At 37.4% G+C, this 16,570-nt stretch overlaps 3 protein-coding genes across 17 annotated transcripts in view; all 3 read right to left on the bottom strand.

Annotated features, from left to right (window-relative positions):
• Positions 1-158: 158 nt before the first annotated feature.
• cyb561a3a (cytochrome b561 family, member A3a) lies at positions 159-3,642 on the bottom strand. 7 transcript variants are annotated; one of them, XM_079605698.1, is made up of 8 exons: positions 3,151-3,642; positions 2,935-3,023; positions 2,610-2,702; positions 2,155-2,351; positions 1,692-1,900; positions 1,048-1,202; positions 651-819; positions 159-485 (listed from the first exon to the last, which is right to left on the bottom strand). In XM_079605698.1, exons 4-8 carry the CDS (start codon positions 2,339-2,341, stop codon positions 462-464), a joined length of 744 nt encoding a protein of 247 aa, XP_079461824.1. In that variant the 5' UTR covers positions 2,342-2,351; positions 2,610-2,702; positions 2,935-3,023; positions 3,151-3,642; the 3' UTR covers positions 159-461. The 7 variants fall into 7 exon arrangements, with proteins under 7 accessions (XP_079461824.1, XP_079461823.1, XP_079461826.1 ...); XM_079605697.1 differs by having other exon boundaries at positions 2,935-3,642; XM_079605700.1 differs by having other exon boundaries at positions 2,993-3,248.
• Positions 3,643-3,850: 208 nt separating this feature from the next.
• Positions 3,851-10,312, bottom strand: hdr (hematopoietic death receptor). 2 transcript variants are annotated; one of them, XM_079605913.1, is made up of 10 exons: positions 10,090-10,312; positions 8,698-8,839; positions 8,475-8,603; positions 8,185-8,296; positions 6,271-6,362; positions 5,964-6,053; positions 5,836-5,876; positions 5,409-5,681; positions 4,621-4,657; positions 3,851-4,528 (listed from the first exon to the last, which is right to left on the bottom strand). In XM_079605913.1, exons 1-10 carry the CDS (start codon positions 10,108-10,110, stop codon positions 4,236-4,238), a joined length of 1,230 nt encoding a protein of 409 aa, XP_079462039.1. In that variant the 5' UTR covers positions 10,111-10,312; the 3' UTR covers positions 3,851-4,235. The 2 variants fall into 2 exon arrangements, with proteins under 2 accessions (XP_079462039.1, XP_079462040.1); XM_079605914.1 differs by having other exon boundaries at positions 5,583-5,681.
• Positions 10,313-11,802: 1,490 nt separating this feature from the next.
• Positions 11,803-16,570, bottom strand: part of unc5db (unc-5 netrin receptor Db) — a 220,024-nt gene continuing 215,256 nt past the window's right edge. For 5 of the 8 annotated variants that reach the window (XM_079605688.1, XM_079605687.1, XM_079605682.1 and 2 more), the window contains 3 exons: positions 15,817-15,981; positions 14,878-15,056; positions 11,803-14,049 (listed from right to left, as the gene is read on the bottom strand). In XM_079605688.1, coding sequence (XP_079461814.1) covers positions 13,866-14,049; positions 14,878-15,056; positions 15,817-15,981 — 528 coding nt within the window. In that variant the 3' untranslated portion in view covers positions 11,803-13,865. The remainder of the gene's footprint in view (positions 14,050-14,877; positions 15,057-15,816; positions 15,982-16,570) is intronic. The other 3 variants (XM_079605684.1, XM_079605685.1, XM_079605686.1) reach the window with 2 other exon arrangements.

The raw sequence follows: 16,570 nt of genomic DNA, 5'->3' as shown, positions 1-16,570 counted from the left end.
CTGATGATGACGCGTGGTGGTTTGTCCCCTGTTTGTCCCTGCCTGGTTTGAATGCTCTTCCCAGCCGGTTTGAACCGGTTTGACAAACAAAGAGGAAATACCTTCATCTGTTTTTCCTTAGACACAATCATCGATGTTTCATAAAATGAATGTAATCATTTGTTATATACAGAGGCATTCTTTAATAATAAATTAGCACAAAACACTGACAAATAGGCAGTGATTATTTATATTTTGTCTTTGCTCTACACAATTTTAAACAGCAGCAGCAACACAATTAAATCTAAGCAAAAACACATAGAGAGACGATTTTAAATGCCTTCCCAGGAGGAGTGCTCGGTACAATTAGAAATACAAAGACAAATGGTTGGAATTTTAAGGGACTTTGATTCGATTGAAGAGAGCTGATCAGTCAGAATGCAAATAAATATAAACATTTTCAGACATTCAGCTTTGAGACATCAGCTTCCATCATATGCCAGGGGCTGAAAATGAGAGAAAGGGACAATATCACAACACAAAATTACTCCTATGAATACTTTCTTAGTTATTCATTTAGGAATACAGAGAGGTTTGTACTAAGGCAAGATAATTAAACATGACTTTTGCAAGCCATTTCTTTCTTTTCTTAAAATCCATTTGTCTCTTACCCTGTAAACTCCCTCATCATAGCCTGGCTCAGGTCTCTGCCATATCTGATTGGACAAGATTTTCAAAACAACCAATCCAAACGCTACAATGATGACTCCCAAAGAATTTGCAATGATTGCCTCTGGTGGTAAATCAGAATAAGGCAGCGTCCCATTGGTGTTTGCTTTTCTGAGGAAAGAACCAATAGAAGAACGCATTTGCTATGGCACCACACTGAATCTATTGAGAGCTCTACATTTATGAATACATGTTCTTTTTTATCCCCTTCTTTCTACATCATACGGCAAATCTTTAAACATATCGATTACAGCATAATGATCTACCTAATCAAACAGTACAAACGATCCATGAAGATCTCTCAAACAGTAGTAATTTATAAATAGGTTCTTCACTTACAGTGCAAAAAATAGCTTTTCGTTGATCCCTGAGATGCAAGATACAATGCTCAGTACCAAGATGATTCCTCCCATCCATACATGAGCTGGCTTTATAAGGGCACGTGCAGCCATTGGGGTGCAAGGCAAGAGGAACGAGGTAAAACCCATGACCCACTGAGAGAAAAATAGAGAAAGGGACTTTTTTTTTTAGTTCCTGTGGGGAGATTTATGCTTTTAATTTACTTCCTCTAGGAAGCATGTTTCCGCCATGGCATAAAACTAAAAAAGGTAATTGCTACTTTTTATCTCGCAATTGTAAGTTTATATCTCACAATTCTGAGGGAAAAAAAGAAGAAGAAAAAAGAGTTGCGAGTTATAAACTCATTGCCAGAAATAAAGTCAGAATTGTGAGATACAGACTCATGTTATAAGATAAAAGTCAGAATTGTATGTTTTTTAATAGTCTGTTTCATAGCGAAAACACGTTTCCATGGTCCTTCTCCTTCATATACATATGAAATATGTCAGACTACATTTTCTGTATCCAATTTCTTTGAAAGAAAATTAAGTTAATTGTTTATCCACAATTTAACTTCCTGTTTACAACAACAAATGAGGACAAACTACTACACTGTACATGAGCAGTTTCAACACGATACACACCTGTGCAGTGAAAAGTGCAGTGGTACAAATCCCCACCCAGCTATGGAGGGAATAGAGGTTGGGTGTGTGGCTTTTGTTGTGGAAGTCGAACACAGCGCAAAGCCCGAGAACAGACAGAATGAGAGAAAGGAGCAGAAGCCCAGCGTGTAACAGCTTCCACGGTAGCTTATTGTGACCCCATGTCAGAGGAATACGGTACACTACGGCCGCTGGTTACAAGAGAAAAGGACATTAATGACAACTGACAGAAAGTCTGTTCAATTGACATAAAAAAAACAAGTAGAATATTTTTCCCTATAACTAAAATCATATTATTTCACAAACAATGTAACGCATCAAACTAAAACAAACACAAACTTTCTACCACATACAGCTGAAACTATTGCTTGTGCAATGCCACATGTTATATCACAGCTACAGTAGCATGAAAACAAAAGTTAAAATAATACCCAATCAAACGTACCATTCCCATAAAGAACCACCATTCCAGTGACCATGAAGACCGGGTGCCAGTTGAAGTGCTTGGCTGAGCCATCCCATGCAAATCCACCTCGGTAGCTGTAATTCCAGTGAGCTACTAATACCACACAGACAATCCCCAATATCAGGCACAGCAGATAGGTAACGTAAAATGCAACAATTCCTCTCATCCTGCGAGTGCTGCAGAGACAGAGAATGCAGGTGAACTTTACTTACACATGTATTAAATCATAGAGGTGTTCAAAAAGACAAACAACAACATTAATAAACATTTCATAATATTTCAACTTGCCTTATAAAAACGCAATGTCTCAAACTCAAATAAATACAATGCAGTGATATTTTAAAAAACAAACAAAACAAAACAAACAAAAAAACAATCAAGGTGTACCAACAAAAGACTGTTTTACCAATGCAGCACATCTGAATGTACTGTACCTTTATCTGGTATCTCACAAATATCAAACAACCTCGTGACGTTTGGTCTCAGTTCCTCTTTCCATTATTCCCCACCATGATTTTCGATTTCGTCTGCAAACAGACCAGATGGCAAACAACAAACATTAGAAGAAATGAGGAACAGCAGAAAGGGAAAAACTAGCAATAGTAAGGAGGATGATATGGAAATTATGTCACTGAACACTATAAATACTGTACAAAGAGAGAACTATTCAAACTGGTTCCATGATGCAATGACATAATGTAACAAAACATTAAAAACGCTTTAGTGTCAAAGACCTGTCGTATGAAAGAATAGACTTACGGAGCAGTTTATACTTTTCTTTTGTAGCCTTAACGTTACATTGTAGTTTGTGTCTTACATGTTGTTTTTGGTTGTGACGTAATGCCAGTCTGAGGACAGAGGTACCCACGCAAACTATTTTAAATATTGCCTATTAAATAACAGTATTGACTGTTAACGTAAGATAATATGATTTGATCAGATATGCTGCAAGAGAGAAAATAAGCGTGTACAAACTTTAACGACCAAGCTCACGATGATCATGATTTTAGGAAGCGAAGAACCTATGGCATTTCCTGTTTAACTGCAAGGGTGCATGGGAAATGTGGTGAAAACGACCTATTTCGCAATACGATTACACAATTTATTTGAATTATCTCTTAAGATTTGATTATTAATCTAAAAACACTGATGACGTAAGTAAAAAAAAGAAAGAAAGAAGCCATTAAAATAATATTAACGTACAATAAGTGCCTGTCTTTAAAAGTAAATTACTACACAATTTTTTACACACTCACTGAAGCTTATTTTCTAAAACCATTACATAAGCTATGGCAAATGTCCCTAAAATTGTATATAAAAAACATATCTATCAAGTTAGGGATTTTGCACACGCATCTTCAGAATGCACAGATACGCGTTCCTGTGTCACTTAGGATGAAGTGTTTTTCTTTTGCACCACGGTGGTTTGAAACTTGTTTATCAGGTCCTGCAACTCTAATCTGCGTCACTTTCATCCACTTTTTTTCCACCATATGTAAAGCCGCAGGAGATCTGGTGACCTCTGGTGGCGAGCAAGCTGAAATACAGTTTTTATATACTATAACTTTTAAGAAACGTCAAACCATGATGTGTCTGGACACTATATTCAGAACCTTAGCATTATTTAAATCGTTATTGTAAAGTAAAAAACAATCATTAAGGGAAAAACAAAATGTGAAAATTAATTGCTTTTATTAGTTCACAACAAAATAATTCACATGACATATGTTAACGAGATAATAATGTACAACAATTTTGTCTACAAAATGGTAAAGAATGCGACCACAATAATAGTAACACAACATTTCATATTAAAGTCTTAAATATCACATTTGTCCCCAAATGTAACTAATATTTGTAAACAACAGCATAGCATTTGTCTTTTCTAAACATTTGAACATTGGCCAACATAATAAATATTGAAACACTTTCCATTTTGGAATAGTTAGGAAATAACACTACATAAGGTAAGCAATGCAAAAAAAGAAAAAGAAAAAAAGAAATGAAAAGCATACATTTTCTACCTGAGGTCACTAAAAGGGTGATTTGTTTGTTTCCAGTCACTCATCTTCATATTTAAAGTAACCATTACTAATTGCCTTTGTAACAATATTTTCTGCTGACAGCCTCTGGCCTAAATAGACTAATGCTTCAATAAGACTGTTGAAATCTGCCTTCAGTCCCTCCTTTTCCATCCAGATTTTTAACAGTTCATAAACTCTGTCTTCTGGGAAAAGAGAATCTGTACTTTTGATTGAATTATCACTCAGTCCAATGAACCTGAAGAATCTGTTATGATAGTGGACATCCATTTCTTCAAAGAAATCAAGCGTTTTCTTCAACGATTCCTCTCCTGAAAAGGTGAGATGAAGTAAAAAACACTGCAGCAGTTTTTTTTTTTTTACGAATGCTGAAATTATGCAAGGAAAAAAGGTATGACCCTACCGTTCAAAGGAACAAGTCTTCTGGACAACTCTCGTTCCTAAAAGAGATGGAAGAATTTCATTTCATTGTAATTCAATTCAATTCACATTTATTTGTATAGCGAATTAATGTGACTCATTGACAGTTACTGGGGGTACTTTTTTTTTAACAAGACGACAACCAAAGCTTTACAAATCAAAATTATTTATATGAGGCTTATTACAGATGTTTAAATAACTTAGTTTTAGTCAATCAAACTTGTCTTACTGAGAGAAAGACAGACAGACAGACAGACAGACACACACACACACACACACACACACACATCTTTATATAGTATAAACTGCATAGATCTCTTGCCATACAGTCTGGGTTTCCAGATCAATATCAATCTCATTATTTAATGGAGTAACACCTATTCCCAAAACAACACACAGACTGCTCAGGAGTTACAGGAGACGTCAGGTCCAAAAATGCTGAACAAAGGCATAAGCGGTCACCAGTACCTAGATGAGTTTGTCTCAACACAAAAAGTGCAAAAATATTGCGAAACATGACCTCTCCATGTTAAATTTAGTTTAAGAAAGCCTGATTATACAAAATATTACAAAACATGGAAAGTCTTTATCCTGAAAGCAAGCTATGACAATGCAGACACCAACAGATAGTAACTTTGCTACTTCATCTTGTCTCCAAATGACCAAAGGGAATGCATTCAGGCTTAGGAAATATTAAAAGCAGAGACTTGCAGTAAGCATTGGTTATGACGGTAGAAGTGGTGTTAATACAAAGAAAGCAGCAACTCTCACCAAAGTGTGAGGCTGCCAGGCAATTGCAGAGCTTGGAGGCTGGTTAGTGTGGAGGTCAATGAGCACAGCGGACATGGCCAGGCTAATTTGTGAAGAGTTGGCGGTGTTGGGGAGGCTGTCCCCTAGTCCCCTGTCTTTCTCCATCTCTGATGAAGCAGGTACATGGGTACACACCGCATAGTTTTGCTCAAGAAATGGCTGGAGCTGAGAGTCATCATCGATCTTGGAATTCTGGGCATTTTGCCTCTCCTCTATCACCTCTTCACTGTCACCCTGCAGGGCAAGAAAGACGTCATCTGGTCGTCATATTTTACAGAGTTCAAATCAGTGCTGAGTTACATCAAAATACACGAGTTTCTGTGGTTAAAGCTGAGAAATGTGTTGGCTGATCAATCAAATGCATCAGATACATGTCTTGTTGACCTACCATACAGATCTTAACCATTTCCCTTGGACTTCTGGATGTTACTGGAATTAAAAAAAGATTTTGTACGATAAGCAAAAAAGAAACAAGGAAGAAATATTGAAAGATCTGAGGAAATATGTGTGCCCTACCTGCTCCTTTACTTGGTTTTGACTTTGTCCAGTAGACGATACTCAAAATGCATGCCAGCATTGCAATTATTGGCACAACAATGAAAGTCACTGTAGGACAAATGGGATGTAATCGCTATGAGAAACACTATGGAAACAAAGCCTTTGCGAAAGACAAATGTTGGACAGAATATCCAAATTAACAATTATAATTTCCTTTACTTTAAATGTGAATGTGAAAAATACAACTTTTGATCGGCTGTAATCGTTGCACAGTGTGTATACAGCTGAAATCATTGGGCTACAGAGTGAGGAAGGTTTTCTATACCTGAGATGGAGCTTCCCGAAGAGCTTCTCTTTCTACAAACTGTGTTGGAAATGTGTGTACAGCCTTTTACAGTCTCCTCATCCTCTTTGCATCTGGGTTCAACAAATGAAATGATTTAGAGTCCACACAAAAAATAAACTACTGTCATCAGTTATACTCACCTTTGTGTCGTTCCAAACCTGTAAGACTTCCGTTCCTCTTTGAAACACAAATGAAGATATTTCTCATGAAACCATTGAAAGTCTATTCCACCAAAACTTTGATGCTTCAAAAAGACAGGAATCCCTGTGAATCTATAGCCGTTTATTCCAAGAGTTCTGAAGAGATACTATTACTTTATATAACGAACAGATCTAATTTTATTCACATATAAACATAGATGAATGCAAATTAATAGAGCACATCAAATATAGTAAATAGAAGATCAAGTGCTTGCTTGTCATACCAGAACCAATGAAGTTTTATTGGTGCACATTTTCATTATTAATGGTGCTTGCTTTTTGCAAGCAACAGTATTGCTATTGCTCTTTTTGTCCCGCCGAAATTTTGACGCGCTACTCCACCCGCAGTTTTTGTCACAGACCCATGAATGAGGTGTCAAAACGTGCGGCCTAGTTTGGAATGGTGTGCTATGACTCTTATAAGAGATCGGGGGTGCGGTGTTCGCCCCAGGGGCGAAGAAGTCGCCGAAAAATCCCATAGACTTAACATTGCGACAAACTTTGACGAGTCACGAGGATTTCGTAGAAATGTGAAATTTACCACATTTGAAGAGGCTGGCAGGCTCTGTAAGAACATACCTCACAATGGGGTAAAAGTTGCACCCCTGGGGGGCAGGAGCGGCCCAAAGTTGCCCCATTGACATACTATGGTGAAGGACGGCCCATGTAATGCATGCGTTTTTCCTACTATGGTAAACTGCATAGGGATTTTGTATTGAACATAACTCTGGATCACAGTGTCATAGAGACAAGGGGGCGGGCTCATTTTACTCAGACGACCAATCAGTCTCTCAGGATCATTGTGAAGCTATCAAGCCACGCCCTAGCAACCATTTAGAGCACCTTAGCAACAAGTGACATAGACTTCCATTGAAAGAGATCAAATGGATATCTTTGGATAGAAGAGTCATAGAAACATGAGGGTGGTCTCGTTTGACTTGGGGCAGCAAACAGCCAATCATGAATCACATCAACACTTCCTAGCCCCTCTCTAGCAACCATTGTCGAGCACCTTAGCAACCAAAATCCACAGAGGATATCTTCCATTCTGAATGCCACAGAGGCGTGGGAGTTGGTTTAGATTATTCATACTGACAAGTAGCCTTTGGAGTCTCAGTATTGGCAGCTGCCAAGCCACTCCATAGCAACCAAACAAAGTACCCTAGCAACCGTTTAGCAAGACGTATATCTCTGCATCAGAACATCGTATAGAGATGGGGTTGGCTCTTTCGACTCATGCTAGCAAACAGGACTTCCTACATGCTACACATGCTAGCATTGAATAGCTACATGCTAATAGCGATTAGCTAAGTGCTAAATCATGCCAAGAAAATGCTGAGTTCAATGCTGAATGCATGAGAAACATGGAGTTCGGCTTTTTTGACTTAGACTGTCAACTACTCTTTAAATATCATCCCATAAACTGTATAAGCACACCATAGCAACCCTATAGAGTACCCTAGTAACCATACAAACACATGAATAAGCCATATCTCAGCACCAGAACATCGTACAGACATGGTTGTTGTTCCGTACACAATATTGTGAAACCGGGTCGTGTTTTTTGCCACTGCAAGCACCATTCACATTTTCTTCTGGAAATGTACAGTCTAGTTGGGTCTGCTATCCGGTCATGTTAATCATTTTGATTAACATGAGACTTCTTTGTCCAAATTTTACATTAAGAACTTACCTGCTGCATTTCTTGCACACCTCACATGCCTGGTCAGGTAAGCAAAATGACCCCTGTTTGCACTTGCACTTTGTGTTCTGGGTAATTGTGCATTTCTCAGTGGTTTCCTGATCTACAGAAGGAGCACAAATAGCAGGCAATTTACAATCAAATGTATATTTAAAGGAAGTCTATCATGTGAGCCCAAAATTGAGTTGGCTTGCATGACCACAAAAGTTTATGTTAAAAGTATTTGCATAAACCTGAAAGACTTGGCAGTATGGGACAATATTTTCAAATAACAGATTTACCTATACGGCACATGGTGCACGATAAACACTTCTGCAGTCCATTTTCATGCTCAGTGAATGTGTCAAACTCGCATGTTTTACACTCTCCTTTTTCTGAAGCAGTAACACAGGCCGTTTTCACATAGGTTCCTGCAAAAAGATGAGGTGGTGGAATGTAAGTGCACATACAAGACATCGTCTAACCAGAACTTAAAGTGTTTTTTTAATGTTTATTCTCATGCACCAGCAGGGCAGTTCAGGCAGCAGATGTCACCATGTTCATACTCCAGGCTCTCTCTGCAGGAAACATCCCGGCTTGATCTGTTCTTGATGGACCCTTGAGCCCAGGACAGATCCAAGTGACTGATATTTAGCAACAACAAAACCTACACACAGAAGAAACAGTAAAAAGAGAATATATGCTTCAATACGTACTGACTTTTTGGTAAATAATTATGGACAGCCTTTGATCAAGTGGTGTTGTATCTTATACTGACACCTGTTGGTGTAAATATTATCTTTCATTTTATGTCTCAGAACACTTGAGTTTGTTTTATATGTGTTAGAAACTTAAAGGGATAGTTCACCCAAAAATGAAAATTATGTCTTAATTTACTTACCCTCAAGTTGTTCCTAACATACATACATTTCTTTGTTTTTTGGAACACAAAAGAAGGGGCACCTTCTTGTATAATATGAAAAAACATATACTAGAAGTCAATGGTGCCCCACACATATATGCTTACAAACATTCTTCAAAGAATAATATATATAAATTTGTATATGCATATATATTAACCTGAAAAATGAATAGGCATGGAAATAAATAGGTTGTGTGTGCGTATTATATTAGGCTATATATATGTATATATATATATATATATGTGTGTATATATATTATGATGATGAGCCTATAAACATATATTTATTCATGTATTATATTAGGCTATATACATGTATGTATGTATATATATATATATATATATATATATATATATATATATATATATATATATATATATATATATATACGCACACAACCTATTTATTTTCAGGTTAATTTTTCAGGTTAATTTAAAATTATTTTTTCAGGTTAATATGAATATACAAATTTATATATATTATTCTTTGGAGAATGTTTGTAAGCAAATATTTGGGGGGCACCACTGACTTCTATAGTATATATTTTTTCATACTATACTAGAAGGTGCCCCTTCTTTTGTGTTCCACATAACAAAGAAATGCATGTATGTTAGGAACAACTTGAGGGTAAGTGAAAATACACACACACACACAACCTATTTATTTCCATGACTATTATTTTTTCGTGTTCATTTTTCAAGTCATTGTTATTACGATTTTCACGTTAAAACTCTTAAAACAGACTAAAGTTATATGAGGATTTGTATCGAGAGATAGATAAAATATTGATTCAGGTTACTAAATGGTTTCTAATTATTTTAAAGTTTTTGTATTTTTAAATTGACAAGTGCCAGGTGGTTTATCGCCGCCGACCAGTCCAAGCATGTCTCAATTTAACGCGTCATGAAGCAAAAATAAACTTTCAAAGTTTCTCTAATTCAAATATACGGTAGGCTATCTAAAAACTAATTAAATACATGTTAAATTGACTTACCAAGAAAATAATGTATCTCATAGTAGTCAAATCATTGTCACTTTCTCCGTAAACTGAAAGAAGATTGTCCCAACACTATCCTACTGATAACGCACCTCAAAGTATTTAGCCGTCGAGAAAACTTCCGGTCTTACATTATGGAATTGAGCGCTTCTTCAAACCTGAACACGCTGAATGCGAAGTGTCGAATCCTACTATGGCCGAGGCTTACCTTGTGAATATTAATTAGGTTTCTTGTGACGTTGCCCTTCTAAGTGTCTGAGCGTTTGTCACGTGATCTAATTTGCATGAACTAAGCCTTAGCTATAGTGGGATTCATAAATTCCCGAAACAACCAGGCTGGCACACAAATCGCTTACAAACTCCCCATCGTGTTGAATAACTACTTTATATATTTCAAGATTTTTAAATATTTCTGTCTATATTTTCTTACATTTTGGGAGAATATAGCAGATAAGCTTTCGACGTGACTTTAGTCAAATAACCATTAATAATCTCCAGCAACAACCACATATTCTCAGTCAGGACATCTGAACGCATACCATTATTATCAATTTCCGCAATGCAAAGGCCATCTCTGTCAGTTTGGCGCTATCTAGCAGACAGTTGACTGTGACAGTGCGATACTATGACTGTTGAGCGACACTGTGTAAAACACAGGAAACTGGCGGATACTCTTGTTGACTGCAGTGCACAGAGGAAGGTGGGACTTCTGTTTGTTTATTCATTTATCATGTCTAAGGGGAATTTCATACTGATGCTTCAGAATGCAGACAAAGGTCGCTCCTTATACTCAAACACAATCCACCACGTGATCCATTCATTAGCCATATATTAGATTAGCCTACGCTGGGATTTTTCAACCAAGTTTTAATTTTATTAGTGATGAGTTTTCCAGATAAACTACAATATTTGTATGGTCGGTTGTAAGGCATTACTGTGGCCCATTGAAATCAACTTGCTTTCCTTTCGACAAATCTAGCCTACATTGTTTTGTTGCTTCCTGAAAACTGATTAAGTTATTCCCCTCTGCCTTTCTTCAGACAGAGATGCCAAACAACCAATTACGGCAACACTAAGTGACTTTTCTTTAATGCAATTGCAGGCTATAACTATATACACACTGCTATTGTATCATCTTTGAATTTTAGTTTTATTAAGATGTATTTGCTTATTCATATTTCTTAATGTTGCTCAAAGAATTGATCTAACGTTTACAAGAACAAACAAACAAACTCGTAGTTACCATAGTTATGAGGGCTGAATCTTTAGTCCCTTATGTGTCCGATAAGAAGTTTCTGAAAGAGGAGGGGTTGTTTGAGATAAGACTACCAGCTGTGGACTTTGCATCATTCGCCATTTATAAAAGTAAATTATGGCATGTCCGAGACATTAAATTAGCTGAAATTAACGTTTTCATCTTTTAGATGCCTGTTGAACTATTGGCTACAGTTCTGAGAACACTGGGCTGATTTACTGTATGTCTTAAACACAGAAGTGTGTGTTAATCACCTTGTTTTGTAGAGATTCATCAGGATATTAGTTTAATTTTTAAGAACTAAATTTGCTCTGATGAAGAGGAACAAGTTGCAGAACATTGCAAACGTCCTGTGCCGTTTCTGTAAGGCACAGAAATATTACATTATCTGCCTGCCTGACACTAATAGAAAAATATCCGCACATGGCAAGAGAATAAAGACATGGGGCATGTTTGCTAGAGTTGCAGCTCTCTTTAGCTGTACATTTATTTCCAAAAGACTGCATATACATCCGCAAACTCTACTGTACAGAAAACATCCAAAATGTTCATAATCATAGATACAATATACCACAAAGCTGGCCTGGCGATACCAAACAAGTATATTTAGCACTAGAAAAGCTCTTGACCCCTGCATATCAGTGTAATATAGTGTTTTTTTAAACTGATATTTTACAGTACATTTGCATGATTCAGAACCATCTTCAGAACCTGTACAACATTCACCATTTACAGAAGTTATACAAGGCACAAGAATCATAATTTGAAGCAAAGGCCTAAATATAACATGAACGTGGGACGGATCATTATCAACTTTACCGTTTGAAGGCTTTGTACTAATTTATCAAATAGTACCACTATAACTGCAGTCTACAATAATAGGGCAAAATCAGTTTTGCTGATTTTGTTGTTGTTGTTGAAAGTTTTTTGCTTAAGTTTGGTTTGATAGCCATTTCTAGATTATTTTTTTTTAGTTTTTTTGCTGGAATTATTTCTGTACTTGGAGCTTAACGTCATGTTCTATCATTTGGACATAAATATGAACTTGAATATAAACTTTTAATGAGCACAAAAGCAATTTTCTTTCAAACTCATTAAAAAATGACGACACAATGTGTTTTAATTAGATTTGAGAGAGGGGTGACAGCAAATTTGGTAATAAATTAAAATGTAATAAAAATAAAGAATTTCATTTACTTGATATACCGTAGTTATGTGGACAACTGGTGGTTTAGCAGCGTCTAAATAAGTCAAACAGGCTACTGATTTCAGTGCTGATCAGATTTGTTAAATGCTTCATAAAACTTATGTTAAAACTACAATTAAAATATAAAAAAAGAATATCCAGTATAAGCAGTGGTGAGCATTTGTAGTGTTTAAAACTTAAAACCAAATAAAATGAGCTCTTGGAGGCATTTCTGTTTGAGAGAGAAGGTTAATGAAGTAGATGACTTGGAAAAGGAGGACATAACTTTTTTTTCCTGCAATTCTGACAGCATTTTCCACATAGCTCCTTTCCATTTATCAGACCTTAATTATAACTCTCTCTGCTCACCGGCCCGTGTTCCCCCATTGTGTTTCTCACTGCACGGTGGAATTTGGTCAGAGGAGATAAGAGAGGCTAATTTTACAGAGGTCTCTTGGAGCTCTTCCTTTTCAGCTGCATTTCAAAAGAAAGCTCTAAATGTTAACAAAAGGAATGTGCTGCCGTTGCATGGCGCGAGTAAACGCTTCTTCAGGTCAATATTAGTCTCAGGCCTGACGCTCTCTACAAAAGGCATGATAGCACTCATGATGCCTACACACGCTCACAGGAACTGAGTAATGCATTTAAGCGTGTGTGATGGGGTTATGCTTTAAGGTCTTCGGAGGGAAAAACGTAATTTATGTTCACCCCCTAACCTGCATTACTTTCATAGCTGAAAAAAAGTTAGAATCTTTATATCACCATATATTATTCATAATTATTCCTCAACTGATCTCATTAAGACGGCAAACTGACAATAAAACAACAATAGAAATGAAAGAACAGAGTGAGCCACGATCACAATGTGTTTTCAGGAGTGCATTTCCTTCTCTTCCCTTCTCTAAACATCATTTAGTGCAAACAAAGCACACATCAGTAGTAACATGCAGAAGGAATATAAATACTGCGGAACTCTGGAACACTGTTGGAGAAATAGGAAAAGATTAAGGAAATGCTCAAGAAAATTCCCCAGCCTGGCCACCAATCAAATCCCTCACAATAATAAAAAAAAAATCATAAACACCAAAGAAAGACTAAGGTGGAATTTCATGTAAGATGTGATGGACTGGCACTGTGATGTTTGCTTCGAGAAAAGCATTTTGAAGCTGTTGAATCTGTGCCAAATTCATGCCAACTTTGCATCCGGTCAGATACGTGAAACTGTCTGATTGGTCGCCTCCTGTCCCAGGCTTCTCTCAGCCCGGATACCTTAGCTGGTTGAAGATGCTGTGAATTGCACCTGGTGGGATAAGTGTAGTATTCAATAGTCCCTCAAAACGTAAAGTCTGTTTCTTTCTCATCTGGACTCTGAGGCAGACTTTTACAGTGGATCTTTCCAATCTCCTCCAAAGCACTTGCAAGTGAGTCAAGATCTCCACTGTCCTGATGCCTGGCCTCCCAGAGACTGAGAATGACAGCAGAGGGACTCGTCTGCTTGGTAAAGTAGGGCAGGTTCCTGTGCAGGAAGGAAATGGAGGTTTCACAATAGAAGAAAATGTTAGTACATAGCAAGAGCATATTTTGAGTGTCAACCTACTCTTCTTCTATTGTTTTATTAGGGACAACAGTTTAAATAAATACATGACGTGTGCAGTACCACATGTAAAGTGCCAGTAGATGGCAGTGTTGTAATATAATTCCAAACTCAAATGTTCATATAGCACAGCATAGGTTCAAGAAAAGGTAACATAATGTTTACTTTGGAGAAAAGAAAAAAAAAATTCTGAATTGCCATTTGATTATTTTAAATGGCACAATTTACAGAGCTGTAATATCAGTTCATATCTTCAGAACTGTTCTCATAAATGACGCATCAAAGTATTAGTAGTACCAGGGAGAATGAAAACGTCTTCAATTGCCCTGTTCTCTTATTATTTGCATGGTTTCCTTTTGTGGAGTTACCTGGTTGCAAGTATTGTTAAAAAAAAAGACCCAACTGACAAATAAATCATTCAGATTTAAAAGGAAAGTTAAGGGTTTCAGCTCGTAGATCATCTACACAGAAATAAATATCAGCATAAACTATCAATATGTCATACAATCACTTTATAGATAAAGGGAAGGTGGCTCTGATCTCTCCAATCTCTAGTGATTCTTTAACTTCTAACCTTTGCAGACACTGAATTCGATAAAGATGAAAAGCCTGAAGAGTATGAGTGAAATAATCGAGCAAAGTGGAGTGCAGTCTCAGCTTATTATTCAAGGGCATTGTTAACAAAGTGAGCACTGCCGCAATAAGTTTCAATCAGTCCTGTTGCCTTGGCTACATCTCTCCGGCGCTCACCTTTGAATGTGGAGTTTCTGAGCTAAGAGCTGCCAGTCCTTGCCCTTGGCGTTGGCAGTATCGAAGGTGGTGCATATCCGCTGACGTATGGACAGGGGGATTTTGAAGGCTTTGGCCCCTGTCTGTGACGTCACCGTGCAATCTGCCTGCATAAAAAACGGGACCGTCTCTTTCTCACTCTGAAAAAAAAAAAAAAAAAAAAAAAGGTATGCATTTGTGTATGCATTTGTGTTCATCTACAAAGGGGCTTGAAAAACCACTGACACATTAGAAAGGTTTATAATAATACATTTTCCCCATTTTTACCCACATTTTTTTAAAGAATAGTTAAAGCGAAAAGACTTTCATTATTTCTTTATTTTATTATTGGTATTAACTAATTTAACTATTTGTCATTTCAAACCTGTACAAAATAATTTATAAAACATTTTTTTTAATGCAACAAAAAAAGGACCCCCCCCCCCCCCCCAAAAAAAAGAGTGAATTTAAACTGAAATTTAAGTCATTGTTGATCTTTACCTCTGCTGTGACTTTTAAAATCAAGATTTCAAAACTGAGTTTTTGCAGCAATGCCATAAAAGTACCATATTGGGTTCCCCAAAAACAGCTTTTAAAGTAACCATTATTTTCTTAGTGTGAAGAACATTTTAATAATCTTAAAGAACCCTTTTCTGCTTTTTGCACAGTGGAAAGGTTCCATGGACGTTTAAATTTCTTCATTGAACCATAGATGTCAATAAACAACCTTTATTTTATAAGTGTATAAGCAGCATATTTTAAGACTTGAGAGCTGCATGCAGCTAAGGAGAAAAATCAATACATAGTTTATTGGAGCTTGACAGCCTGTTACAGTAAGCTGTCATTGTTTGGAAGAGACTTAAAAAAATAAACACGAGGTTGAGTAAACAGTGACAGAGATGACATCAGAGTGAATCTGACCTCTCCCACTGATGAGTAGACCTGCAGGAGCTGCTCATGACCTTTGACCTGCCGCACACTGATCTTGCAGGAGAGCTGGGTGGTTGAGGCGCTATGTCTCTGCAGCGAGAAGGCACAGTGCACAGGCTGCTGGTTACTATACCACACTTGGGTGAAGGAGAATTCCTGCAGCAGAGCGGGAGGAGGACACCAGGAATGAAGAGAAGGGGGGAGAGAGAGAGAGAGAGAGAGAGATCAGAGAGCTGAGTCAGGAAAAGCACCTGATCCATGAAAAACGTGGAAGCATGCGTGTTAAGAGACTCGTCTATGAGACCATCAGTACAAAAGAGACACAAACTCTAATCCCTGTTAATTCCGATGATAGGGGTCACTGCTGGGGTATGTACAACACACAGAATCTGGGAGCAGGGCAGGGGAAGAGGAAGCAATCGCCTTTGATGTATTATTAATTTCCGTGAAGCAGCACGTCTGCAGGGAGTGTCCTTGACCTCTCCTGCGCCGTTTCTCTAGCCTTGCATATTGAAATGACCTGCGAGATGCTCTAATGTCAACAGTGATAGGAACCCTGAGCAGAAGAAATGCTTGATGGGATGCCTTAATGCCGGGATTAATTTCTCCCTCGAGCAGGCATACAAAAGCATGTTCTAGGAGACAGAAGCACTCCTGAACTGATCAATTGCATGAACCTAGAACCAGATCCTGTCTTATCACGGTGTATTTGTATGCAAGGTAGGACAGTTTCATTCTTCAGGGT

The sequence above is a fragment of the Phoxinus phoxinus genome (assembly GCF_949152265.1).
Source record: "Phoxinus phoxinus genome assembly, chromosome: 3".
NCBI lineage: Eukaryota > Metazoa > Chordata > Actinopteri > Cypriniformes > Leuciscidae > Phoxinus > Phoxinus phoxinus.
This window is presented reverse-complemented; position numbering and strand designations above follow the sequence as displayed.

Bases quoted from the DNA above. Each gene is read 5' to 3' on its own strand.
- cyb561a3a (XM_079605695.1), bottom strand. From the start codon at position 2,594: ATGTGCTGCATTGGTAAAACAGTCTTTTGTTGGTACACCTTGATTGTT. The intron at 2,352-2,463 runs GCAAGTTGAAAT...CTGTCTCTGCAG, and splicing joins AGACATTGCGTTTTTATAAG to CACTCGCAGGATGAGAGGAA. The intron at 1,901-2,154 runs GTACGTTTGATT...TCTTGTAACCAG, and splicing joins GGTGGTTCTTTATGGGAATG to CGGCCGTAGTGTACCGTATT.
- hdr (XM_079605913.1), bottom strand. From the start codon at position 10,110: ATGAGATACATTATTTTCTTG. The intron at 8,297-8,474 runs GTAAATCTGTTA...CTCCTTCTGTAG, and splicing joins GTGCACCATGTGCCGTATAG to ATCAGGAAACCACTGAGAAA. The intron at 6,054-6,270 runs GTATAGAAAACC...TTTGTCCTACAG, and splicing joins TTCGGGAAGCTCCATCTCAG to TGACTTTCATTGTTGTGCCA.